The 27,651-nt window shown below is 37.3% G+C and overlaps 5 protein-coding genes and 1 pseudogene across 6 annotated transcripts in view; 3 read left to right on the top strand and 3 right to left on the bottom strand.

Annotated features, from left to right (window-relative positions):
* LOC115435241 (NLR family CARD domain-containing protein 3-like) overlaps nucleotides 1–7,142 on the top strand; it is a 39,617-nt gene extending 32,475 nt beyond the window's left edge. Inside the window, exon 5 of the mRNA XM_030157521.1 lies at nucleotides 6,759–7,142. Coding sequence (XP_030013381.1) covers nucleotides 6,759–7,142 — 384 coding nt within the window. The remainder of the gene's footprint in view (nucleotides 1–6,758) is intronic.
* The window catches only part of LOC115436275 (zinc finger protein 664-like), a 1,196,486-nt pseudogene that overhangs the window by 336,544 nt on the left and 832,291 nt on the right, over nucleotides 1–27,651 (top strand).
* Nucleotides 1–27,651, bottom strand: part of LOC115436332 (zinc finger protein 850-like) — a 308,536-nt gene that overhangs the window by 138,880 nt on the left and 142,005 nt on the right. The window lies entirely within an intron of this gene.
* The window catches only part of LOC115436318 (zinc finger protein 239-like), a 161,233-nt gene that overhangs the window by 74,988 nt on the left and 58,594 nt on the right, over nucleotides 1–27,651 (top strand). The gene's annotated exons all lie outside the window — the stretch shown is intronic.
* On the bottom strand, nucleotides 6,578–12,451 carry LOC115436301 (stonustoxin subunit beta-like). 2 transcript variants are annotated; one of them, XM_030159136.1, is made up of 3 exons: nucleotides 12,066–12,451; nucleotides 8,737–8,919; nucleotides 6,578–7,779 (listed from the first exon to the last, which is right to left on the bottom strand). In XM_030159136.1, exons 1-3 carry the CDS (start codon nucleotides 12,349–12,351, stop codon nucleotides 7,250–7,252), a joined length of 999 nt encoding a protein of 332 aa, XP_030014996.1. In that variant the 5' UTR covers nucleotides 12,352–12,451; the 3' UTR covers nucleotides 6,578–7,249. The 2 variants fall into 2 exon arrangements, with proteins under 2 accessions (XP_030014996.1, XP_030014997.1); XM_030159137.1 differs by having other exon boundaries at nucleotides 12,078–12,451.
* Nucleotides 15,735–18,821, bottom strand: LOC115436285 (zinc finger protein 664-like). The gene is made up of 2 exons (XM_030159096.1): nucleotides 18,789–18,821; nucleotides 15,735–18,620 (listed from the first exon to the last, which is right to left on the bottom strand). Exons 1-2 carry the CDS (start codon nucleotides 18,805–18,807, stop codon nucleotides 17,416–17,418), a joined length of 1,224 nt encoding a protein of 407 aa, XP_030014956.1. The 5' UTR covers nucleotides 18,808–18,821; the 3' UTR covers nucleotides 15,735–17,415.

Below are 27,651 nucleotides of genomic sequence, written 5' to 3'. Positions count from 1 at the left end.
TTAGATAAAGGCTGTAATATTATGGATTTAATGGACAATTAGGAAAAAGGGAAAGATTTTTTAAAAATTAAAATCTGTGCAAAGGTCTTCACTAATACAGTTTGTTTTTGATCAGAAGGTTTTTGACAGTGAACTTGGAGACACAGACTGAACAGAACCATTGGAATGAAATGTCAGTAAATTCCAGTTCCTGTCTATCTGTCCTTGACTACTGCCTACATGACATTAGACAGAAAAACCACAACTACAACTCACATCTCAGAGCTTCTCTGAAATAAAACTCACACAGACACGTTTCAGACCAGACCTTTATTTGTCTCCATCATGAATTTCCCCAAAACCATCAGAACTCAAACCTGTGGAGGTTTAAAGTGCTGTGACGCTGCAACCCATCAGTGATCTGCATTGGAACACACATAATCTATGTGATCACATGATCAGCATTTATTTAGTCACATGTTTATGTGGAAGATTTTCATGAGAACTTCATGACTTCTTTGTTTGGTCTTTGAGTGAACTACTAGGACTTGTACAACTATCAGTACTTGTGTTTAATATAATACAAACTGAACAAAAATGAACAAAAAACTAATTAAATAGAGTGAGAACAGCAAAGTTACAAAGGACATCCTTTAAATATTCAACAAAATCAACATTTTTTTAGTTTTCTTTGAGTATTTTCTTTATATTTGTCATTATTTTGTTCAGTTTGTTTCATTTCTGCTAATTTTACGGATTAATTTTATATTTTGTTTCATTAGTTTTGTTAATTTTGCATTTAATTTAGTTTTTTGTTCATTTTCAATCATTTTACTGATTGATGATTAATTTGACTGATTAGTGTGTTCAGTTTTTATTCCGTTTGTTGAGTATTAGTGTTTGTAATGTGGTACCAGGTGAGGTTGTGTAACTGTGGTTTTATATTCACACTAATGCGGCGTCTTTCCTTGTGACTGCACAGCTAGCAGCTAGCTTACAGCTATAAAACACACACATCACCAATCCAACATATGGTCATTTGTGTCACAGTAACAGTGTGTGAACCAGGGACACAATTACAAACAAGTCATTCTCTAGTCTTTCCCCTCAAGTCAAATCAAGCTGATCACTGATCAATAACTGCAGCTGTTTTGTGTTTTCTTCTGTCCATCAGATTTCTGTGAACTCCCCCTGGATCCAAACACAGCGCAGACAAAACTCAAACTGTCTGAAAACAACAAGAAGGTGGAACATGTGGAGGAGGTTCAGTCATATCCTGATCATCAGGACAGATTTGATGACTGGTATCAGCTGATGTGTTCAACTGGACTGACTGGTCGCTGTTACTGGGAGGTCCAGTGGAGTGGACACGTTTGGATATCAGTGACTTACAGAGGAATCAGAAGGAAAGGAGACAGTTTAGAATGTGGGTTTGGATTAAATGATCAGTCCTGGAGTCTGGACTGCGATGGAAGTGGTTACAGGGTCTGTCATAATAAGAAATTTACACCCCTCCCTCAGTCCTCCTCCCCCTCCTCCTCCTCTGGTACAGTCTCAGTGTATGTGGACTGTCCTGCTGGATCTGTGTCCTTCTACAGAGTCTCCTCTGACAAACTGATCCACATCCACACCTTCAAAACCGCATTCACTGAACCACTGTTTGGAGGATTTGGACTTGATACTGGATCGTCAGTGTCTCTGTGTGATGAGTAGGTGTGTTGTATAGTTGTGTTTTGTACAACATGAAATTGTTCAAGACAAGTCTTGCTTTACCTAATCTACTGTTTTATTATCGGTCAGCGCATATTCACAAATGTATTTTTTGGTGTCAATCCCCAGGTTTATTATGGTGTACATTAGAAGCTCAATCACTCTCTTCATCTTCCTTTCTGGCCATACTCTCCTCTTCCTTCCCGATGAATCCTTCCAAGTTCACAAGCAATCCAGTGGTGCTTTCCACCTTTAAGATTTGGTTTCAGTTTAGGCGCCACCTTAAATTTTTGTTGACCTCCACCTTCATACCTATAACTAAAAATCATCTATTTCCCCCTTCACTTATGGATTCCACTTTTACGATTTGGCAGAATCAAGGCATTAAGTGTTTGAGAGACCTCTATAAAGATGGTACCTTTTCTACATATTCTGATCTGATGTTAGATTTCAATTTACCAGCTAACCACTTGTTTTGTTATTTCCAACTACGACACTGTGCCTCCACTCTTTCTGCAGGTTTCCCTTCTCTTCCAGCCAAACAACCATGGGACGATCGTCTAACTTTGAAACCCAAAGAGAAATCTCTTATATCAAAAATTTATGCAGTTAATTTCATTTAATGATGATTTGATTACTAAAGCTCGAATTTCTTGGGAAGGTGAGTTAGGCTTAAACCTCACAGACCAGCTATGGGATAAAGCTATCCTTAGTATACGGTCCAGCACACCGTGTGCTAGATTACAACTTGTTCAATTCAAAATGTTGCATAGAATCCATTTATCAAAATCTCGACTCTGCAATCTATCCAAATATTGTGGACCAATGTGACAAGTATCAGGGCTCTCCCTGCAACTTAACCCATGTTTTCTTTTCCTGTCCTATGTTACTGAAATTTTGGGGTGATTACTTTATGATCATGAATAATATTTTTGGGAAAAATATCAATACGTGCCCTTTTATAGCGATATTTGGGCTCCCTGTTGACTCCTGTTTTAACCAAATAGAGTATGATATAATATCTTTTACATCCCTCCTTGCAAGACGACGTATCTTATTTTGGTGGAAGTCTCCTAAACCCCCGTCTATTTCATTTTGGCTTAAAGATGTTATGTTTTTTCTTAAATTAGAAAAGATTCGACTCTCACTACAAAGCTCCTCAACTAAATTATTTAATAAATGGCAATCCTTTTTAGATTACATTCAGTCTTTACAAACGCTGCCTTCAGATTGATCTCTCACACCTCCACCCTACTCTATTTTATTGTTTAGTGTTGTTGTTTTTTGTCGTAACTTGTTCTGTCTATCAGTTATTGTCACATTTGATACATCTAATATTTAAAAGTAAACACAGGTATCTACAAGCTATGACTTAATTTTTTTTTTTTTTAAATTTGTATTTTATATTTATTTTTATTTTCTTCTATTTCCGTTAGCTCAGTTAATATTCTTGTACATCACAGATTTGATACTGCTTGTACTTATTTGATTTTCTACTGTTCAGAGACTGTTATGATGTTCTTGCTTCTGCTGTTGCCCCTTCTTGGAGGGCCTTGGGGTTGGATTGGGCATGGGGGAAAATGATATAAAAGGCAATGTATAATGAATGCACTGTAATTCTGCTCCTTTGGATGTGTTGTTACATTGCTCATAAAAAGATAAATATAAAAAAAAAAAAGAAAAAGAAATTGTTCAAGACAAATCAGTTGAATTTTAACACAATTCTGTCTGAGTTGATCATCTACAAATACACAGAACATTTAGAAACACCAATAACATAAATCAGTCTCAATTCAACAATTATTTTATTTATTTCTGATGCTTGTTTGTTTAATTTTACTTAATTCTATTTATTTCCATGATGAATTATTGGTCCTGTGTTTTAATTTTTCTTCATTTATGTTCATTATTTTATTAATTTTTAAAATTTTGGTGATTATTTCATTATATTTTTCTTCCTGTTGCTTATTTAGTTCCTGTTGATTGTTTTGCTCTGTTTGTCAGTTGCAGTGGTCATTCCTTAGAGGTTCTGATGCTAGAACACTGCTGCCCATAATGTTGGAATAAAGTATTTTTCCTCTTGTCATGAAATGATTGTTAATATGTGATTTCTTGTTTATACAGTGGAACTGGACTATCCAGAATCAATCCCCAGTTGAATGTGTGAGGTTGTCAGGTTCTGTCTCTATGTTCCAGTCCTGTGGTTTGGATGCACATCAATCTAACTATAGAAGTGGGCGGGACTTTCACTGGAGGAGAACTCAACTCATCCAATCACAGTCCAGATATGATTTCTATCAGTGATCAATAGGAACTAGACTGATATCTGGAACCATTTACATGTTAGAAACCATCAAAATATGGACCATTAGAAGGAAAGGAACATTTAGAATATTTAAAAAATCTACATTTTTCTAAACTGTGAACAAACTTTGTAAACATTGTCCCAAAGAAGATCCAGATGAAATTCAAATGAATTCGACCAATAGTTTCAGGGAAGAAGATGTTTGAAGAAATCACTAACGGAGACGACACCTTCACAATAACTCATCTATCAGCATTTTTACAAAGTGAGAGGATTATGACTTTAGGCTGAAAATGACCATTACTTTAAAGGACATAATGTTTGGAGAAAAGTCATAAAGAGGTGGAAATATCTGGAGAATAGCCTCCACGTCTACATTCAATTCATCATTTGGGCTGAAAGTTGTAAAGAATTTTGACTCTTTACTAAAAAACAATTCTATTTTTTTTCCTAATATAACTTTATTCTTTGTACATTTACATCCATAACACCTGTTTATTGGTGGAATTACAGTATTTTAGTCGTAAAGGCTTGTGAGTGTTATTTCCATCTGTTTCTAGATACTCCAGTATCTTTCAGCAGTAAAATGTTCACGTTCATTCATTCATTCATTCATTCATTCATTCATGTCCAGAGTTTGTGTAACATGTTGTTTTGTTGCTTAAATGAAGAATTACCATAAATCTGAGTCTGATTTACATTACATTGACATTTACAGTGAAAAAAACACTTGGATTCATTACAAAATTCATTATAATTATTATTAAATGGAGTAAAAATCTCATTTCCATTTTTTTTTTTCTCACTCTAATCCAAAGACGCTCCCAAATGAAACTCTGAGAAGCCCCTGAGTCTCTCAAAATCCTAACTGGTTTCCTCTCACCACCATACAGAGAAACAAATCCATCTGACATGAAAGGAGCATAAATTTCATCAACCAGTGTCAATGGATGTTCAAAAGATGTGTCAGCTATTACCTGACTGTGCATGGGAGACACAAAACCAGCAGGCTTCACATACACACTTGACTCAGATGACTTATCGTCAGTATTGACAGTAACAGTTGGACATTCCCCTTTCCAATAACCTTTGTTTTTACATAAATGATACACTTTACCAGGATCAAATATTCCATCCATCCCAGGCACACTCCTGACACTGGTCTGTGAACTCTGATGAGCATTAAAGAACCTACCCAGACCAGGCTTCACGTTCTCCCTTCTAGCACCATTTCCACTTCTGCGCCATTCAAACCCTGTAGCATGAGTCAGCATATACTCATCTGCCAGTATCGCTGCTTCTGAAGCTGTTTTGACTTCACTTTCATTAATGTGTACAGCAACATGGTTTGGGACAGAATTTTTGAATTGGATGGATGGATGGTTTGTTAATACTTTGTTTTCTAGGTCTTTTCACTTATTTCTGTTTATTTCACTAAACTGTTTTCACATTATAACATTAATATTTGATGTTTCTAGAACATTCTCTAAAATCTGCCTCATTTTGATATTAAAGGATAAAATCAACAGCACACAGTTCAACTCAGGTCAGCTTTTATTGAATATTTGGATTCAACATTCATCGTCATCATCTTCTAAATGACTCTGACAGTGAATAAAGTCTTCTCTGGTCTCATGTTCATTCATCCTGAGCGGTACATGGAACTTTATATTTATTTATATTTGTCGTCATTTTGATCTACATTTAATAAACCATAATGACTGAAGAGAAAAGAAAAAAACAATCAAATCTATGAGGAACTCCAAAAAGGTTCAAACAGATTAGATTCAAAGTAAGACGTTTGCGAATATTAAAAGTTAAAAAATCTGACAGCTTATTATTAGTTCTTAAAAATGATGTTGAGATGAGGAAGTTTTACACAGAATCATAATTGGTTAAACATTTACGAAACTCAGATTATGGAGTTTTCAGATGCTACTTCACTGACATGTTTCTATTTTTCACCCCGTAAAGCAGGGGTGGGCAATCCTGGTCCTCGAGGGCTGGTATCCTGCATGTTTTAGATGTATTCCTCCTCCAACACACCTGGCTCACATGACAAGCCTATAATCAAGCTCTGCAGAAGCCTGATAATGACCTTCAGGTGTGCTGGAAGAGGGAAACATCTAAAACTGGCCCTCGAGAACCAGGATTGCCCACCCCTGCTGTAAAGATTCAACCATTGAATCACTGACAGAAAATTCCAGTTCTTTGAAACTGGAGCCTTTATTGGTCCTTCTGAACAACCCCCAATTTTTTTTTTTTTTTTAAATATTAATTTCCATGCATGAGTTTCAATTTTGTATCACATTTGATCCATCAGGTCTCAATGCTCAAATATTACAGTATTATTTTTGAACAAATAAAAACATAATATAACACAAACACATCTAATAAATAGTTAATTCCTTTTTGAAATGGTCCTAGTTCTTCCTCATTAATAACAGTCTTGTAGTGTCACTGGAAAGGCCTCTGGTGAATGAACTCCTCCCCCTGGTGGATTATCTGTGTATTACATGTATCTAATTGTATACATCAGGTTTTTCAAGACAAAAAAATATCACACTGATCATGTAGAGGGCTTCAAAACTCATGGATCAAATATGATACATTTGGTGTTATAGGGTTAAGAAACAAAATTTCTGACTAAGTAGTTTTGGAGAAGATGTTTGAAGAAATTGTTAATAAAGACAAAGAAGGTTATGAAGATGGTAATGAAGACAGTTACGAAGACGGTTACGAACATGGCTATGAAGATGGTTAGGAAGATGGTTACGAAGACAGTTATGAAGAAGGTTATGAAGACGGCGATGAAGACGGTAATGAAAACAGTTATGATGACGGTGAGGAAGATAGTTATGAAGACGGTGAGGAAGACGGTGAGGAAGATGGTGAGGAAGACGGTTATGAAGATGGTGAGGAAGAAGTGAGGAAGACGGTGACAAAGATGGTTATGAAGACGGTGACGAAGATGGTTATGAAGACTGTTATGATGACTGTGAGGAAGATGGTTATGATGACGGTAAGGAAGACGGTTATGAAGATGGTGACAAAGAAGGTGAGGAAGACAGTGACAAAGATGCCACCGAAGACTGTGACGAAGGCGGCGCCTCTACAACAGCTCATGTCCTATGATCAGAGGAGCTAAAAACCATCTAAATCTGAATCAGCGCCGGTCTTAACTCCAGCCATTTTAACCACGCCCACTTCTGTGATGCTTTTCTGCAGCAAAAAACACCAAATGAAAGTGTCCGTTTAGTTAAAAGGGTGGAGGGTGACGTAGCTGGAGTCTGTGCCAACAAAGAAGGCAGTGAACACAGGCTCAGTGAAGGTGTTGTAGAAGGTGTGGAGGTGGGTGAGGGTGTTGGAGGACACTTTGTAGTAGGACAGCGTCCCCGCAGGCCAGTCCAGGAACACACCGATTCGTCTGAAGTCGCCAGAAGGAACGGCCACTTTCTGCTCTTCACCATGAAGGCGGTAGTATGACCCATACCTGTTGACGAAGAGCCAGGACTTGGTATCTCCGCCGAGGTAGCCATCATACCTGTTCAGGCTTTTGTACGCCACACCAACGCCGACGTCGTCATTGCTGCTGTTGCTCCAGTCCACCTCCCAGTAATGGCGCCTGTTAAGCTCCTCCCTGCACATGACCTGTTCAGGTCTGATAAACCTTTCGGGCTTTTGAGGATATGAATTCACGCCTCCACACGTCGCCGTCTTGTTCCCATTGGACAGACGGAGTTTCTGATGAGCCGAGTTCGGGTCCAGGGTGAGATCACAGAAATCTGATGGAGAAACAACAACACAACCTGTTATCAGTGTCCACAACTGTGACCTCTGACCCCCAACAGCACCCTGATCCCATACTGAACAAACCTGAGAAAAATAATTACAAAAGGAACAAAAAAACAACAAAAATGGAATTAAATAATGAATAAAATGAGCAAAACCACACGAAAGGTGAATAAAGTAATGAAATAATGAAAACCAAAGAAAAATTGAAGTAATGAATAAAATGAGCAAAACTGATCAATAATTGAATAAAATAATGAAAAAAATAACAAAACTGAACAAAAATGTAATAAAATAGTGAATAAAATGAACAAAACTGAACAAAAATGGAATAAAGTAATGAAATAATGAACAAAACCAAATAAAAATTAAATAAAGTTCTGAATAAAATGAGCAAAACTGAACAAAAATGTTATAAAATAATGAATAAAATGAACAAAACCGAACAAAAATTTAATGAAATAATGAATAAAATAAACACAACTGACCAAAAATGTTATACAATAATGAAAAAAAAAATGAACAAAACCAACCAACATGAGCTGAAGACAACAGGAAGTCTGAGGCTACGTCACTACGTACGTAAGAACTCTGATTTGTGGAATTATTGGATTATTATTGATCATGTAAACAGTCTAATCTGATCTGTTTAATCAGATAACAGCAGTAATCTGATTATATTAAAGCCAATAACAAACTGAAACATCTAAAACAGGTGTCTGTAGGTTCTCGTTTGTCCAGGTCACCGTTCTTCTTGGTTCAACTAAAGAAGTCCAGTTGAACTGAGAAGAAATACCAAGAAGTATAAACATGTTTATGGATTATTGCTGTTTCTGAAATGCCTGTACACGCATCACATCTGATTGTCATAATGATCTGACTCAGATTTTTACAGTCGATCTAAACTCATTCATGTGGTTCTCATTCATCATTCATCGTCCGTCACTTACACCAGATGAACTCGTTTCTGTCGGTGATCGTCCTCACGTCGGGCAAATGCGGTCTGGTGAAGTCCTCATTGCGAGAAGATTTAGAGTCAGTGGTGTCGGAGGTCAGGACGTGATAGCTGCTGCTGATCTGGGATTTGACAGTGATGAAGTCTTTAAGAGTTTGTTTGACCCTCAATGTTAGTCCTGAAGGAAACAGAAGACACAACGTCTCAGTACAAGTCCCACTTCGATCTGCTGTGGATTTCTTCTCCCACTACGATCTCAGAAAATATCCAGGTTCATTTACATTCATTTACAACTTTAATAAAAAAAACCTGACCTTTTTCCTCAAAATATTATTTACATTATCTGCATCCACATATGAAAGATTCCCAATTGTACTGATAGAATAGATCTTGTTCTTTCCATTGTCATTGAGACCTCACAAATCACATTAGTGGGAATGACTGTGAGTAACTGAGAAAACTACATGAATGGATTCTGATAGAACAGCTGCTTATGTTTTAGTTTATATTATTTGTCCATTTGCTCCATTAATAATAATAATAATAATAATAATAATAATAATAATAATAATAATAATAATAATAATAATAATAATAATAATGAATGAATGAATGAATGAATGTTTATTTCAGTTAAATACAAAATACAAAACACATACATATTAAAAAAAACAACAAAACAAAACACCTACATATTAAAAAAACAAACAAAATTAACACATTTTGTAACTGAAAAAGGAAGAAGCTGAAGCTGGAGGCTTATTTCTGCTTCTCCTATTCACATCCTTAGTCCAAGTCCACACCTTAAGTTGCAGCAGATAAATACTTAAACTTAAATTATACTACATTCAGTGTAATAAGTTATTTTGTAATCATATTACTTTCATAGCCCTTCATAATTTGACAAATTAAATTCTTTTTGAAACTCAACAGTGTGCTACACAATTTCACTTCATCCTTCAGTTCGTTCCATAGCTTGACACCAATAACTGAAACACTGTGATATTTAACGTTTGTTCTTACTTTACATTTTTCAAACACAAACATCCCTCTTAAATTATAATGTCCTTCTCTTAACTTAAAAATTTTCTGAATACAAAAAGGAAGGTTTTTACTTTTAACGCGAAACATAAATTCCATTGTTTTTAAATATACAATGTCAAAAAATTTTAGTAAACCAGATTCTACAAAAAGTGGATTACTTGATTGGAGATAACCAGCTTTGTTTATGACTCTAATAGCTCTTTTTTGGAGTTTAATTATCGGGTCTAAATTAGTTTTATACACATTGCCCCATACTTCCACACAGTATGACATATATGGCATTACAAGTGAACAATACAACATATGCAAACATTTTTTGCTTAACAAGTCTCGAGTTTCATAAAGAATCGCAACAGCCTTGGACATTTTGCGTTTGATATATTCTCGACATTAACAAAAAAATCATTAAATATGTTCACGATGTCCTCTATATTTTCCACCACAGTGTCACCAGTTTTAACAACATATGTAGCAACATTTTTTTTATTACTTTTTTTAATCATATCATTTAACACTCTCCAAGTACCTTTAATATCATTTTTGTGTATTTCTAACAACTTATCATAATAGGCTTTTTTATGTGTTCTTATAATTGCTGTCAATCTATTTTTGTATCTTTTATATTTATTCTCTTTTTCTTTCGTTCTGTGCTTCAGAAATTCCCTATAGAGCCTGTTTTTCTTCTTACAAGCCCTTTCCAATCCCTTAGTTAACCATGGTTTCTTATTCTTTTTAAAATTTTGCCTATATTCTTTCACAGGACAATGTCTGTTGTACAATGTCAGGAATATGTCTAAGAAAGCATTATATGATTCATTAACATCATCTAAATAAACTTCATGCCAGTCATAATTTATGAGTTCCTCATTTAAGGCCATAATTGCTTCTAGTGACTTTGTTCTAACCAGACAAGGTTTTTGCTTATAGTTGGGTAAAGATGATTTGTTGTTCATTTCCAGTTCTATAAAAACTGGTAAATGATCACTTATGTCAGTCAGAAATAGACCACTCGTTATTTCACCATCAATAATGTTTGTAAAAATATTATCAATCAATGTTGCACTTTCCAATGTGATTCTACTTGGTTTTGTAATTACAGGATGAAAACTCAAACTAAACATAGTATTTACAAATTCTGCCGTTTTTGCATGTTCATTCCATTTCAGTAGATCAATGTTAAAGTCACCACAAACCAGAATCACCTTATCACAATACTTTTCATATAACTCAGTAATCTCCTTATTGAATTTCTCAATACATGACCCTGGTGTCCTGTAAATACAACTAAGAAATATGTTTTTGTGTTTTTCCATCTTAATTTCAACCGTTACACATTCCATCAGATTGTCTATAGCAATTGTCAAGTCACCATTTATCTTACATTTCAAATCATTTAACACAAATAGGGCCACGCCCCCTCCTCTTTTATTGGCTCTGTTTTGCCAAAACATCTCATATCCTTCTAACTCATCATGTAACCCTTTCTCATCACTCAGCCAAGTCTCTGAAATTGCTATTACACTAAATTTATGCTGGAATTGTTGCAAATAATCTTTAATTTTATCAAAATTACTATAGAGACTCCTGCTATTAAAGCGAATCACCGAAAAACCCTTCATTTTAGACTTATACTTGTCTTCTGAATAATATTCACATGTTGTTTTAATGCTGTGGTAGAAGTGAGTCTCTGGATCAATATCATTCTCTAAAACATAGGGTTTGTGATCTTGAAAGTCAAAAGACTTAAATTCAGTGTATTCACACATTCTCATATTTCAGTCCCCAACACTAACTGACCTCATAGCTCCATCACAACAAAAATCTGATTTGACATATCTCCACTGGTCCACCTCTGTACTTTGTTCTTCATTTTCATTTGTATTGATCAAGCTCAGTTATGTCTCTAATAACAACAACTTTGGCCCGTTCAGGAGTACCATTCAGTCTTATCATTACCTTACAGTTTCTTACCCATGTGTCTTGGATTTTTTTTTTCCTTTTTTAAGATTCTTGCTTGTCTTGCAATTGCAGCATTTCTCTTTGTTAAATTTTCATTTATGTACACCCCTGTGCCCTTAAGTTTTTTTGCATGCTTAAGCACTTCAATCTTCTGTTTTCTACTCACCAAACGAATAATAATGTTTGGCCTCTTACTCTGTTTTTGGGGTAAGGTGTGACAAACAGCTATATCTTTATGGTGTAAAGCAATGTCTTTGCTGTTTAAAAACTTAATAACTTGTTCCTCCAGAGAGTATAATTCAGTGTTTGATGCATCCTCACCGTCCTTGTCACCTGCTGTGATGCTTGCATAAGTGCAATGGTTTGTCTTTAGTCCTGTTATCATTAGATCATCCATCCTTATGCACTGCTCCAGATCTTCAACTCTTCTTTCCAGTTCGTCTATTTTCTTGTCTTTTTCCCTGATCACCTCCTTCAATTTCCGCATTTCCTCAATTAAATCCAGTAGTCCCGTCTGTTGTTTTGCCACCTTGCTTAGTTCCTCAGACATAAAGTTCAAAGACTTCTTAACTTCTTCCATGTCTTCTGCAAGTTTTTTAGTTGCCATGTCTCCAGTGTTAGCTTGGCTCCTGGCCTAGCCTGGTAGCTGGCCGCTAGTGGTGGTGGTGGCTCCTGGCCCGGTAGCTGGCCGCTGCTGGTAAGGATGGCCGTTTTGAAACGGGCTTGCGACACCCGTTCGAAGTCTCGAAGCGCATGCGCTTCGAAGCTGTGCTCCGAAACGCGAGTCAAAACACCGGTCACGTGACCCAAGTGTTTCATGAACTGCGTGATGTCACCCAAACTATTCATGAACCACTGCTGTTTCGAAGGTGTTTCACTAGAGCAGTGGTTCTTAACCTGGGTTCGATCGAACCCTAGGGGTTCGGTGAGTCAGTCTCAGGGGTTCGGCGGAGGTCAAGACACACACTCAACTCATTAGTCAGGTGTGTGTGTTGGGCTAGGTCCGTGTATGTAAACAAACGGCTTCGGAGACTCTTTCTCTGATTGACATCCAATATACGCGGTGTATTGTTGTTGCTTATAGCACTACAACACATCCGAAAGTGTTTATAATCTCTTCCACTCGTCTGACGATGAATTATTTGAGTATTTTCCACATCGTTGTTATGACTTTTGCTACTTCCTGTTAACCACGGAGGCAGCCATGTGTAGCGTTTGTTTACATTTTTTGGTCAATCATGTGACAATCATGTGACGACCGACGCATCGTCGCGAAGAAAAGGAACAGACTTTGCTGTGAAAATGACATGAGAGTGGCACTTGCCAAGGTGAAGCCACACATTTCTGAACTGGTCTCTCAAAGGCAACAGCAGAAGTCACACTGATTTGCAGTAAATATTCACATTCTTGCACATGGTCAGTGTTTCTGTACAGGGTGGGGAAGCAAAATTTACAATATTTTGAGGCAGGGATTGAAAGACAGTGTATGACCAATTAGTTTATTGAAAGTCATGAGAATTTATTTGCCACAAGAAAATGTACATAATAGAAAATGTTTTTATTCTATGTGTCCTCCTTCTTTCTCAATAACTGCCTTCACATGCTTCCTGAAACTTGCGCAAGTGTTTCTCAAATATTCAAGTGACAACTTCTCCCATTCTTCTTTAACAGTATCTTTAAGAAAGTCGACATTGCTGTGTGATGTTCTATTGGTAGCATGTTCTAAAACGCCCCAAATAGCAGAATCCAGAGGGTTTAGAAGGCAGCCATAAACATGATTCCCAAAAATTGCTAAAGTTGGATTTGCAGAAATCTTGTATTTTTCTAGCTGTGTGGGCTGGAGCACCATCCTGTGTCCATACATAATTTCCATGTGGGTAGTTTGCTTTAAGCCATGGCAATACCTGGTATCTCAGAGTCTTGTAGTAAGTATTAACATTGATTTTTTCATCAGCTTTGTAGAATTTTATTGGTATTTTCTTTCCATCAGAAGCCACAACACCAAAAGCCATAACTTGAGCAGGATGTTTAGATGTTTAAATCTGTCATTTCTGCGGTTCAGAACAGCATCGACAGTGAAGATCTTTTTATCTGAAAAGATCGTTACAATGGAGGACTTTTTCTTGAACCATGTAATAATTTTCTTGCACCTTTCCAATCTCTTTTCCTTCATAGCTGTTGTCAACAAGTGCTTTGGTGTTCTTGTGTAAGATTTTAACTTCAAATCATATTTTACTGCATTTCTAACGGTCTTGTTGTCTACCTCAAGTTCAATTGTCATTTTTCTCATGGATTTGGTTGGATCCTTTAGGATTTTGGATTTGAGAGCTTTAATAAAAGCTTTGGTACATTTTTTGTTGCTTCCTCCACTTCCAGACTTTCTGGTAATAGTTTTGCTCATAGTCATTCTCTTCTTTCCATTATAAACAGTCTTTATGGACACTCCAACTATTTTTGAAATCTCCGTTGGTGTGACGAGTGCATTCAGCAAATCACACACTCTTTTGACGTTTGCTTTCCTGATTACTCATATGGGCAAAAGTTTCTGAAAAGGTATGGATAATAGTGTTAGGTATGATTATGACATCAATATATGTTTGGTTTCAAAACAATTGACGTAGTGCCTGCTGAGAAAAAACAACTAAATGTTCATTGTAAATTTTGCTTCCCCACCCTGTATGTTGTTTACTTGCAGACACAAATACACATGAGGAACATCTACTTTGTCACGACTGATTAGGTTTATTTACTGCTTATGATCTTAATCAAATCCTGTATTATTGTACAGATATTTAATAACTTATTTCCTAAATATATGTATGTGTCTTTAATTAAAACCTGATGCCTGAATGATGTGTTCTGTCACTTTTGTGTAATGTTTTTACAGAATAAGGCGTTATTACACACATGTAAAACCGTATAAATCACAGTTCTATGGTTCTGTCTAATCCACTATCCTGTCACATTAGAGACACTATAGAAACAAACCAAATTTAAAAAAAAAAAAAAGAAAGAAAGAAACCAAATTAGAAAGAAGAGCATTATACTCAAATGTTCATGTTGACCAACAGATCTAATGACAATGTCTTCTCTAAACCCTGATCTCTAAACCCTCTGGATCAGTGTCACATTTATTACCTCCATGACACCAAAACATGTTTATTCTCTTGTGAGTCTCAGACTTATTCTTTTGTTTTCTACGTTTTTGACAAGAAAAAACTTTGTAGTCGGACTGAACATCCTCCGTTTCTTCAAAGTAGAGAAATAACTGTCAGTGTCTGAACAGAATCATTACATAAATGTGAATAAATTAAATGATAGATAATCTAGATGTCTAATAAATGCATGGGTGCATTCCTCTGATTTCAGGTGTTTTTGGACCATCTTAATCAGATCCTTCAGTTTTCTATGTCAGTGTATTGACACTAATGCATCCACTTGTTTTAACGCAGATGAAGCTACACATGGAAGCTCTGTTCATTTAATGTCATCATTTCTCTGAATCTACAGAAAATGACTTGATTTGCAGCTACACGTTAACTTTGATGTCCACCATCTGTATCTACTAAAACATCAAATGTTTCTTTGTTCCTTCTGTGGTTGATAAGATGAAAATTATACACGATTGATCGATCGCTGACCCCAGTCTAAAATGACACATTATCAGCCACACTGACTCACATGACCAGAGCCCCCCCCGATCTTATATCTTAGTTTTTCCCCATCTTCATACAAAGGAACTCTGGACGTCTCCTTACCGATCTCATTGTGTCTTCATGATGTTCTGATCACTTGTCACCACTTGCTGATTTGAACCTTCTCTCTTTTCTGTCAGAATCCTGTCATTGTGTGCCATGCCATTATCTTGTGTACAGAAGACTCACTGCCTTTGCTCCTCCTCACCCTTTTACTCCTCCACCTTAGCCTTGTGCTTTCGTTCCAGAGGCTCCTCCTTCCAAAGGGTGAATAAACTCACATGTGAGACCAGCCTTGTCTTTTGTGCTCTTTATTGACACATTTTTCCATCACAAATATAACATCACCTGGACTGAAAACTGGAAAAGGTCACATTAAGAAGTAATTGAACAAATTATGTGTGGATGGTGTTAAAGGGTGATTATGGTAAATACTGTGGACAGTAGGTGGTTCCATGGAAAACCAAACCCAATAATTAAATATGGGAGAATTCCATAGACGAGTAAATAACGAACATTCAGAGATGGGAGTAGGTTCATTCTACTGAGTAAAGTGACAGGAAACAGTTGAGTTCTTTGCATGATTTGAAGACCTGGAACTAGACCGTGTCCAGGTCTGGAAGTCTCTGAAACAGCAGCTGGAGTTGGACAGCTGATCTAGAACCTTCTGGACCAGTTTTACATGAGTCCTATCTAAAGGAGGTCCCAACATGATGAGAGGAAACACCTTCCTTTACTCACATGATGATGGGGAAGGATAAAGTCACTGAACCACTTCTGTCCAACAACCAGCTCATTACAGCCAAGACCAGATCAGATCCCACAACCTCTGAGGTCCAGACCTGATCCTGAACCCACTGAGCTCCAAGGAGACTGATGAGGCGGTTCCACCTGTTCACTCCTGTTTTAGTGTGAATCAGTTCTACACACAGACTGCATCAGGTCTGAACATGAAAACAGTGGAAGAAGAAAAAGCCCTTCAAATGAAACAGTGGATGGGAACCTCTGACCTCTGACCTCTGGAGCAGGTCCTCATCCATCTGAGCCCCTAGAGGAGTGGAATGAGCCCTGCACACATTCACTACTGACTCCTTCTTCTTCTGTGGTGTCAGGCTTTGACCATGTCAGGCCTTTCTGTGTGGTTTTTCAGCAGCATTAGACTCCACTGAGTCTGACAGACCACAGTCACATGTTAGTTTCCTGTTTGAGTCGGTTTGTCCACGTTGGACTGATTCCATCTGCTTTACTGCAGCCACATTTATCACCACAGCCACAAAGAAAATATACCATACTAATATTCTCTTATGTTACAAATCCACTTCATAATTATAATAAAACAAATTGACAAAATACAACATAGTACAACAAAATATTTGTAATGTTTCTGATTCATCCAGTGGGTTCCTCTTTACCACAGTCATCAGTAGTTCAGCTTTTTCAATCAAATCAAACACATTCTGCAGGTCAGGGTTGGACCAGTGTAAAAACAGGTGAAACCAGTTTGATATTAAGAACACTGGACCAGACCAGTACCAGATTGGACCAGTAGATGGAGCACTGACTGGTTGCACCATCTCCTTTGGTGGTGAACTTTGTGCTAAACAGACTTCCTCCTCCAATGGAATGTGATCTCCTTCATGTTGTCGGCCTCAGTTTGGGACTAAACCACAACCAGCTCATCAGTCATTCTGTCTCAGTTATATTATGTTCATCATGTTGTTTCTAACTGATGTAAATCCAACTGCATGAACCCCAACCAGTAACAGAATCACAACAAGTTACTGATTAAAGTCCACAGTCAGTGAGAAGTAGTATCGCCATAGAAACCAGGTCCTTGTTGACCTCCACTAGTTGAACTTTTCACCTCGTGGCAGGTTGAGGTTCAGTAACGTCACTGTTTTGTGAAGGTGGTGCATTAGAACACACTTCTGTACTCTGAGGACAACAAAACACAGCCTTCAGTCTGATGTTTGTCTTCACATCTGGATTCTGTGAAGTCTGATCTGGAGGTCTTTAAGTCTGATGTTCTTGTCAGAAGTGGGTGCTGCTGGTTCACACACACTGTGTTTCTTCCTGTCATCTGATGCTGAGGGACATTTTGGTCCAGACAATGATTCACATCTGCGCTGATGATAGCAGAGGGCAGAGGATGACGAGAATCTTTCATCACATTGGAAACATTCAAACTGTTTAGGTGTGTTATGACACTGACTCTTTCCACTAGAGTCCAATGTCTTACTTTTTGTACGACTGTTCAGTTTTTGTCCTTTGAGGAAATGTCTGATACGTTCATGTTTAGTACATTTTGAACCTGTGAGAAAAGATCTGTCACAGAATCTGCACTGGTAGGGTCTCTCTGCAGCGTGGACCCATTGGGAGATTTTTAGGTGATTAGCTTTGGTGCAAAACTTCCCACACTGGTCGCAATTATATGTTCTTTCTCCAGTGTGAATACGTTGGTGAGCTTTAACCTCATTCCTTCGGGTGAAATTCTTTCCACACTGGTCACACTCATATGGTCTTTCTCCAGTGTGGATGCGTTGGTGGATTTTTAGGTGACTTGCTCTGGTGAAAACATTTCCACACTGGTCACACTCATACGGTCTTTCTCCAGTGTGAATACGTTGGTGAGCTTTAACCTCATTCCTTTGGGTGAAATTCTTTCCACACTGGTCACACTCATATGGTCTTTCTCCAGTGTGAATACGTTGGTGAGCTTTAACCTCATTCCTTTGGGTGAAATTCTTTCCACACTGGTTACACACATATGGTCTTTCTCCAGTGTGGATGCGTTGGTGGAGTTTTAGGGAACCTGATGCGGTAAAAGCATTTCCACACTGGTCACACTCATATGGTCTTTCTCCAGTGTGGATGCGTTGGTGGAGTTTTAGGTGACTCGCTCTGGTGAAAACATTTCCACACTGGTCACACTCATACGGTCTTTCTCCAGTGTGGATGCGTTGGTGGATTTTTAGTTGATTTGTTGTGGTGAAAGCATTTCCACACAGGTCACACTCATATGGTCTTTCTCCAGTGTGAATGCGTTGGTGGATTTTTAGATCAGTCGCTCTCATGAAAGCATTTCCACACAGGTCACACTCATATGGTCTTTCTCCAGTGTGATGGCGTTGATGGTCTTTTAGGTAACTTGCTCTGATGAAAGTCTTTCCACACTGGTCACATTCATATGGTCTTTCTCCAGTGTGAATGCGTTTGTGCAATTTTAGGCTATCTGCTCTGGTGAAAGTCTTTCCACAATGGTCACACTCATATGGTTTTTCTCCAGTGTGGATACGTTGGTGTTTTTTTAGGTATCTTGCTCTGGTGAAAGTCTTTCCACACTGGTCACAGGTGGGTCTTCCATCCATGTTTGCTGGAATCAGGGGATTTTTGTCCAGATACAACTTTTAGGTTTCACTTTAAATCCACCTTTGTCTTCTCTCTACATCAACACACAAAGAAACAGAAGAGGTGGTCACTGAAATGCAATGGAACAAAACAAACACATCCCTTTCAAACCAGATTAAGCAGACAGACAAAATTAACTAGTTAAGTAATTAATCAGACATTTTCAAACATTTAAAAACTCAATCCTCTTATTCTACATGTGAAAAATTGATGTAGATTCAACAATGTACTAATGAGTTACAACAATTACTTGTGTCATGACAAAACCTCAGAACTCGTTGCACCGCCATGATCATATGATGTTACGTAAGTTCACCATTTTGGACATATTGAATCAAATTTGACCAAATCTGAGGTGGATACATTCAACCTGCACATGAAAACGCCAAAACATAGATCCGTATTTAGATAGATCTTCCACCTGCAGAATAGAGAGGAGTAATTTCAGTGTCTTTCTGAACACATTTATCAATAATACTAATTTGTCTGACATTTGGAGAATCGCTAATCTGACTGGCAGAGAGTGCTCCTTTTACTCAGCAATGCATAACTCATACAGCAGGATAGATTACTTTCTCATAGAAGCCAAATTAATGCCATATGCCGTAGATGTGACATACCATAATATTCTGATCTCAGATCACAGCCCTTTAACGTGCACTGTGAATATTCAAAACATGGTGAAGCCACAGACGAACTGGAGGCTGAATCCTCTGTTACTAACTGAAAAAGAGTTCTGTGATTATTTAGAAGCCCAAATCTCCCTCTATTTTGATACTAATGATAATTCAGAAACCACCCCTTCTGTTCTCTGGGAGGCATTCAAAGAACCAGATTACTTGAACTACACAACCAAATCAACCTTCTGGACAAAGAGAATGCCCAAACTCCTTCCAATGAACTACATAAAAAAACATTAGTCTTAAAATATGAATATAACAAAATACTCTCAGCAAGGGTTAGTAAGGCGTTCTGATTTACCAAAGAGAAATTTTTTGAATTTAATGACAAGCCACAGACTTTTAGCCCCTCACGTCAGAAAACAGGAAAGTGATCGCACAATACATAAAATTAAATCTGATAAAGGTGAGATTCTGATGAAACCCATGGACATTAATGATCAATTTCTCCAATTTGACAAAAATTTGTACACTTCCAAAAACAATACAGACTATACGACTATGCAGGATTTCTTGGATAAATGCAATCTCTCCCAGTTAGATGAAAATGAATCAGCTCAGCTGAACTCAGAAATCTTTATTGAAAAAGTAAAAAAAGAAAAAGAAAAAAGAAAAAAAACAAAAAAAAACAACATCACTTCACTTAAAAGCAATAAAGTCCCAGGTCCTGATGGCCTTCCAGGTGAGCTGTATGAAAAATTCAAAGAATTCTCTGCCCATATCTACATAAAGTGTTCACTCTAGCCCACTCGGATAGTGTCCTTCCTCCCACCCTAACAGAAGTGCTCATTACAGTGATTCACAAAAAGGGTAAAGACCCAGAAGACGTGGGTTCTTTTTGTCCTATCTTTCTGCTTAATCAGGATGGGAAATTATTTTCTAAAATTTTGGCTAACCTAAATTCTTATGGTACTTTAGGGCAGCCCAGCTTAGATCGGCTTTCTTCTGGTTCTCTGAACATTCCAATTTACCTTGGGTTCAGATAGAGAGAGAAAATGCCAGAGGACTTACTCTAGATAGGTATCTCTATTCAGATTCTTTGAAGAAACTTAAGAAGGACACAGTTAACCCATTTCTAAAAAAAACAATCAGTTTGGTATGAAACACAAGACAGGTTTGGAGAACAACCTGGGATATCACAATTTACCCCCATTTGGGGTAATGCATTATTTAAACCAGGTAAATCTGATTCTGGATTCAGGCAATGGGTGCAGTTGGAATTGCAAAGGATTTCATATATATACTTATATATATCAGATTTATGAAAATGGATGTTGAGAAGTATTCAAGCCACTATTACTTATATTGTTTGACAATTATTATTTTGTCATGTTATTTACTGTCACAGCTGTTTAAAAATTCCGAAGTGGTCTTGGGGGAATTTGTGTTCAGGGGAGACCCACACAATGTTGTCAATTCATGTCAGAAAATATATGTAATTTTTCAAAACCTTAAAAAAGATATGTGTTAAAAAAAAATTGGCTAACAGATTGAGACCCAACGAAAATCTCTGGATAAATAGTCTCATTCGTTTGTGCTTTGTTTGTGCTGGTTTGTGCCGTTAAAATTTTCATTTGTGCTATTATGGTTATCGAGTTATTAACAATTCTTTTGTAGGTCATTCTGAGGTCAGCCAGCCCCCCACTTGCTCCAGATTTAACTAAAAGTTGCTGTGAGCTTTCTAGACCTATGATCTGAAAATTAAGTGAAGATGACAGAGAGTCAAATTCAGAAGTGATTTATCTGAACATGGTGGAACATTTTAAATACTGTGTGTGCTCATTAAAGCCCTAAAGGCTGTTTGTGTTCTGTCAGGAGTTTAACTGCACTCATAGCAACTATTATACTTTTTTACGTAGCTTTTGTCATATTAATCATTAATAATGTATCAACATAGTTTTGAATGACAGGGTCCCTGCTATCGCATGGTAAAATATAAAATTTAACAATGAAATAAACTTAAGGCTTCCCAAATGCTGTAATAAATTAAGCATGATGAGTTGAGCATATGTCAGCATGTGGCCCAAGAGTTTACAAGAGTCGCTGCTGAGCTTGTTCACTCCCTTAATTTTTGTTGTGTTTGAACTTAAAACAAAGATAAGTCATTATAGTTATATTTAAATGTAACTTTATTTACTGTGGAAAAATTTCAGGGAGCTATTTATTTAAGCTTTTATTCAACTTTATAAGAGATGCCTCTGAGTCTAGGAAATCCATGCACTTCTGGAGCTATTATTTTCTATTTGTTTGATTAAATAAACATGCTTTAAGCATTCAAACAAAGTTCAGTGTTTGCATTATTCAAAATTTTTTATGCCAATTTTTACACTTTTACTGCAAATGAATATCGGCTCCAAATATCGGTTATCGGCCTCCTCTAACTACAAATAATCAGTATCAGCCCTGAAAAACCCATATCGGTCGATCTCTAGTCACCACCCTTCATGGACACACAGCTGGTGAATCCACACTGATTCATCCTTTACATGATAAACAGCAGCTCAATCTACTTTTATTTTCAAAGGTTTGACAGGAAGTGTTAACGTCCTGTTGCGTCAGACTTTTATCTGTAGACGACTGAGGGAGGTCATGAACATGTTGAAGTTGGTTTATTTGACCTAAACAGCAGCTCTTTATCACCTGATCAGATTCTAGTTCATCAATAATTGACTAAACTGTAAATGTGAAAGGTCAACAGTTATCAGAGTCCAATAAAAACAACGTCACGAACCCACACTGACTTTAAACATCAGAAACATGTGTAAAGTGTTTCCAGATCAGTTTATTGTCACAGACTCAGATCAAAGCGTCCTGATTGGATTCAGAGAGTCACAGATAAAACTCACCTGTGGACGACGGACAGAAAAGGGTTTGTGTTCGTCACCGCTGAGCTGTTTCCAGGATCAATCTGAGTCTCACCTGTAAAGACATCAGGTGTCAATGCCTGCAGTGGGAGGAGCTCTGAACCATCACGTGACATGTTACTGGATGGTGATTGGCTCGTTTCTTTGGTCGTCACATTGATGCTTTGACACAGTGTAAATGTGCAGCAGAAAACACTGATTCTGCTTCAAATTAATCATCAATCCATTTATTATTGATTCATCTATGAATAAATCTATTAATTGCAATATATTACTAAATAATTTCCAGAACTTTAAATGGGATTTTTTTTCTTAATGTCTATGACAGCTTTTAGTTGATGATAAATGTACATGTTCAATAAACTAATACATTTGGGATCCTTCTGCTCCTACATATGTCACTGTAAGACACAGAAAATCATCCAATCACACACAGACAACACAATAAACCTACTGTGATTGGCTCCAGGGTGTGTAAATCTTTAATCCTCCAGGGTTAAAATTCTGAAAATTGACCGTTTACTAGTTTTGAGTTGAACTGAAGAGTTTAGATAGATTAATGCAAAAAAAAAAACAGACGCCAGACGGTTTTATAGCAGTTTTTTTTCATGTACATTAGTTGGAGGGTCTCCAGAAGTGTTCCAGGAGTTCCCACAGGCCTGGAACGCACCGCAGTGACAGTGGGTGGGGCGTCCACGTGACCAGGTTTTATTCCCTAAAAAGTTATTTTAACAAATTTGATGATTGTTTTTGGTGGTTCTGGTCCGAGACCAGGTTCAGGTCCGACCACCGTCCACCGCCAAATATCATGTGGACACAGATTAGATCTGAACAAAATGAAGAAAATACAATGTACAGACACAAAAGTGCATCAAACTGTCCTCTAAAAGGCAGTGATATGTTCAAGCATTTACTCAGAGTCAAGAATTAACATCAAACTAAGTCATAGTTTGTTCCAGATCCAATTCGTAGTTGAGTGAACTGTGCTGGAAAAACAGGTGATAAACACTGAACTGTTTACAACAAACACTTTGGTTCAGATTTGGACTGTTAGAGGACATATAAACTGAAAACTGTCCTGACCAGAGGCTGAAAGGCTGGATGTGAACAAACTGACAGGACACAGAAGACTTATTATTATAGACTGATTATAGGTCCGTTTGGTTTGGAAACCCAAACCTTTGACACTTTTAAAGCAGCTCCATGATGACGCTGGGTTCAAATGTTGTGAATAAATGATTTGTTTAACCCATAAAGACCCAGTGCTACTTTTGTGACAGTTCCCACATGATTTTGACTCTATATTTAACCTTTCTGAAGAGATTTATCACCATTTATTTTAATATTATTGTCTGTGTTTTCCATTTATTCACTGAGAATACACTATTTTCCTATTGATTAACTGACTGATCATGCAGATGTTCATAAGAGCTCAGATTAAAGTTAAGGGTTACTGTATCAGAAACAGAGAAAACTGAAGAAAAATGGACTCGTTCAGGAAAATATCAGTAAGTGAACATATTAACAACTGTCTTCATCCACTGTCATTGATCCAACTCCATGGGTTTTACTGGTGAATCAATGTTGTACAAGATGATGTGTTTCCATGGTAACTACAGAGCCTCTGAACGTCCAAACTGGTCATATCTGATGACCATGAAAAGATGAAGAACTGTATTTTACAATAATTATTTATATGGATTGATAGGATTAATGGATCAACAGGTATTAAACAGTTTAGATCAGTAGATACTTTTTGGTCATCAGTAGATGTTTGGGTCGTTATGGGTTAATAAAGAAGAATAATTATAATAAGCAAAGAGTCAAACATGATGGATAAAATGTACAGATCCAGTGCATCTTAAATCTACTCAGTCTGTAGAAAAAACACACAGAAATAAAATGTCATTTGATGATGAACAGTTTTATAATCAAACTCAGTTTAAGGACAGTAAAACATCAACTATTTTCTCTAAAATGCGACTTTTTGGTCCTATTCACTGATCAGCCAGACCATCCTGACACTGACAGGTGACGTGGTTAGGATATTTACTACCTGGTTACCATGGTTACGTGTCAGTGGGTTTGATCTATCAGGTAGATGAGTGAACATTTGGACCTTAAAGTTTATGTGTTGGAAGCAGTAATAGACCAGAGGTTCAGAGATAAACCAGACTCAGGATTTTGGACCAAGACCTGCATCCCACATCTCATATGGTGTGTGTTTAATGTAGATGGGACTTCATGAAGGTGTTTGTGGTGTGAGTGTGAGGTGAACTGTAATGGCTGATAAATGTGTGTGTGTGTGTGTGTGTGTGTGTGTGCGTGCGTGCGTGCGTGCGTGTGTGTGTGTGTGTGTGTGTGTGTGTGTGTTGGTTGTGCTGTAGTTCTACTGTCAGACCACTAGATGGCCTCCTGGAGCTGATGATGGGACCTGAAGGGAAGGACAAGCACAGCTGATTCTCAAAGTCTAGGTAGAAAATACGTTGGTGATGATGAACGATGACCATGTGATGATGGTTTCTCAGACTTCCTTTAAAACCTGAAGGACTAAACCAGTCCAGAGCAGAGGTCACATGACCAGAGGTCATTGAATCCCCTATCAACCAAAACCAGCAGGTTGTGATTCTAAACTCTGTTCACTGGTCCAGTGGAGGTGTACATGTGTGGGCAAACATTCTAATTGTCCCCTAATACCCTAATATAACTCTAATATAGCTTTTTGTTTTTTTTAGGAAATTTTGTCAAGTTTTTGAATCTGTTTTTGGATTTGAAAAATTGCTGTTGATAAAGTTTAACAAATATTTGACAAATGTAACATGAAGTTCTTTTTTTCCATATTTTCCTTTTTATGCTGTGTATCCAACATACTGTGGTCAGATTTTTATACGACCTTTTCCAAAAACTCATTTTTATTGCATGTCAAGTTTGGGCCTGGAGATTTTAGGCATTTCATCTGTTACCATTAGAGCTGATTATAGCGTATCACCAATTCATCAACATCGGCCAATATGTAGCCGATATATTATTATACTATTATATATATACATGTTTTTTGCTGCGCAGAGATTCTGTCGCTCGCTGCTCCTGTGTGTGTGTGTGTGTGTGTGTGTGTGTGTGTGTGTGCTGCCCGGCGAATAAGAGGAACTTTAAAGCGAGTTAGTTTCACTTTCACTCCTGCTTGGACAATGACGCTATCACCCCCCACACACACAATCACCTCCACCCCCCCCCACCCCCACTCACACGCTCTGACAAGGATGGACTGCTTATCCCACCCCGGCAAAAATCACAGACCGCTACCACATGCTCTGATGAGGATGGACCGCTAATTCCCCCCACCCCCCATCTTATGAAGTATTCACCCCCCCACACACACCCATGTCCCTGCACTTCCTGTCTACCTCACAGTTTCATTCTGCCAGCAGGCCTGGGTGTTAATAGTGTAGGGGAGACTGGGGACAGTTGTAACACGGGTCAGCTGTAACTCTTGCAATTGCTCCAATCAGGAACAACTTAGGACTCACCTAATTCACTCTGCACATGCTCAGTTTAGTCCTTAGTCCACATAAGAAGTTGTAGTGCCGTGAGGCAGACATATCCAAATTTGTGAGTGAAAACATAATTGTGTGCTCAGTCATATTTTTTGCTCTAATTATTTTTGTGATTTCATAGTTTGCATTTGAAAATTGTGTAAATTATATTTGTGAGATTAACAAAGATTTATGCAACTGTTAATCCACCTGTTCACAATTATCTAATATAAGATTATTATATCCTGTGTAGATCAGTGTTCTTATTTCATATTTTGCCCAAAATATCGGATATCGGCTTTTTTTAGCCTCCAATCTCGGTATCGGCATCAGCTCCAAAAATCCCATATCAGTCGGGCTCTAGTTACCATGCAATTAGTGTTTTTAATTTTTTCATGGTTTTACTTGGAACTGGATACTGAAAATTACAGAAAGTAAATATATTCATACCTTTTTTAAGTTACCTTATACAATTGTTTTCTAAATTATCAATAACTATGTGAACTTTGCATGTGTTTGTCTTTGATCCGTTACTGACGACTATCGTACCTGTACTAAATATTGGACCAAACCATCCTGAGCACATGGTTCCATAACATTTAAGCTAACCAAGTGTACACAAATATGAATGAACACTAACTAATGTATTGATGAAGAACAGAGTGTGCCAGAATTAGTCACATTTATTCCCTTTTTAGAATTTATTGGCTTTCTGCAACAAAAACATTGGGTGCATGTCCAACAGAACTTTTGGTTTAAGTGAATTATGTAGAATTTTTTAGAATTAATGACAATCTTGTGGTTCAAACACGTTCTATACATGAAATCACCTGGTATTACCATCAGGAAAGTGCTTACAAAGCATCAAAACCTGGACTACTCACTTCAGAGACAGCTGTTTTCCTCAGGCTACACGGCTGCTGAACAGCAGCTCAGCCAGAAGGAGGCATCTGGAAACCTGCAGCCTGACTTTCAGCTTTTAGAATTGCATTTATTTAGTTTGTATTTTGCATTACAATAAGAGGAGTAGTGCTATTTATTGTTGAGCATTTTTTTTATTGTTGCTGTGATTGTTATTGTTATTTGTTTATTTATTTTTCGATATTGGGTGGAGACAGAGCCAAGGCACACTGTGTTTCATTACCATGGTACTTGTACCCTGAACACATATGACAAATAAACTTGAAAGTTGAACTTAAAACTAGAATTTTTTTTATCCAGGTTTCTTTAAAAATTCCTGACAAGAATACCTAAACTAGATGCTTATCATCCTCTAGCCCTTGTGCTCAGATACTTATTAGAGCAGTGGTTCTCCAACTTTTTACAGTGAAGTACCCTGTGAAATAGACTTTTTATAGCAGAGTACCTCCTGAAGTAGACTTTTTACAGCGGAATACCCCCTGATATAGACTTTTTACAGTGGAGTACCCCCTGAAATGGACTTTTTACAGCGGAGTACTCCCCCAAAAAGCTTTTTTTTTTTTTTCATCCAAGTACCCTCATCTATGGCTTCAGCATTTTTGATTGAAAAAAAATAGGCCAAATGTGTTCCTGGGCCTATATTTAACAGTAATATATATATTTTTTTAAAAAAAATTGTGCAAAACATAAACTGAAAAGCGCCCTCTGTCATTGATAAGAAAAATAAATAAATTGGTCATTAATTAACAAATGAACCTTTCATCAACTAAAAATAATTCCTTATCTACTCAAATAAACTTATTTTG

This window comes from Sphaeramia orbicularis, chromosome 16 (genome assembly GCF_902148855.1).
Source record: "Sphaeramia orbicularis chromosome 16, fSphaOr1.1, whole genome shotgun sequence".
Lineage (NCBI taxonomy): Eukaryota > Metazoa > Chordata > Actinopteri > Kurtiformes > Apogonidae > Sphaeramia > Sphaeramia orbicularis.
The sequence above is the reverse complement of the archived record's forward strand: the minus strand, read 5'-3'. Positions and strand labels throughout refer to the sequence as shown.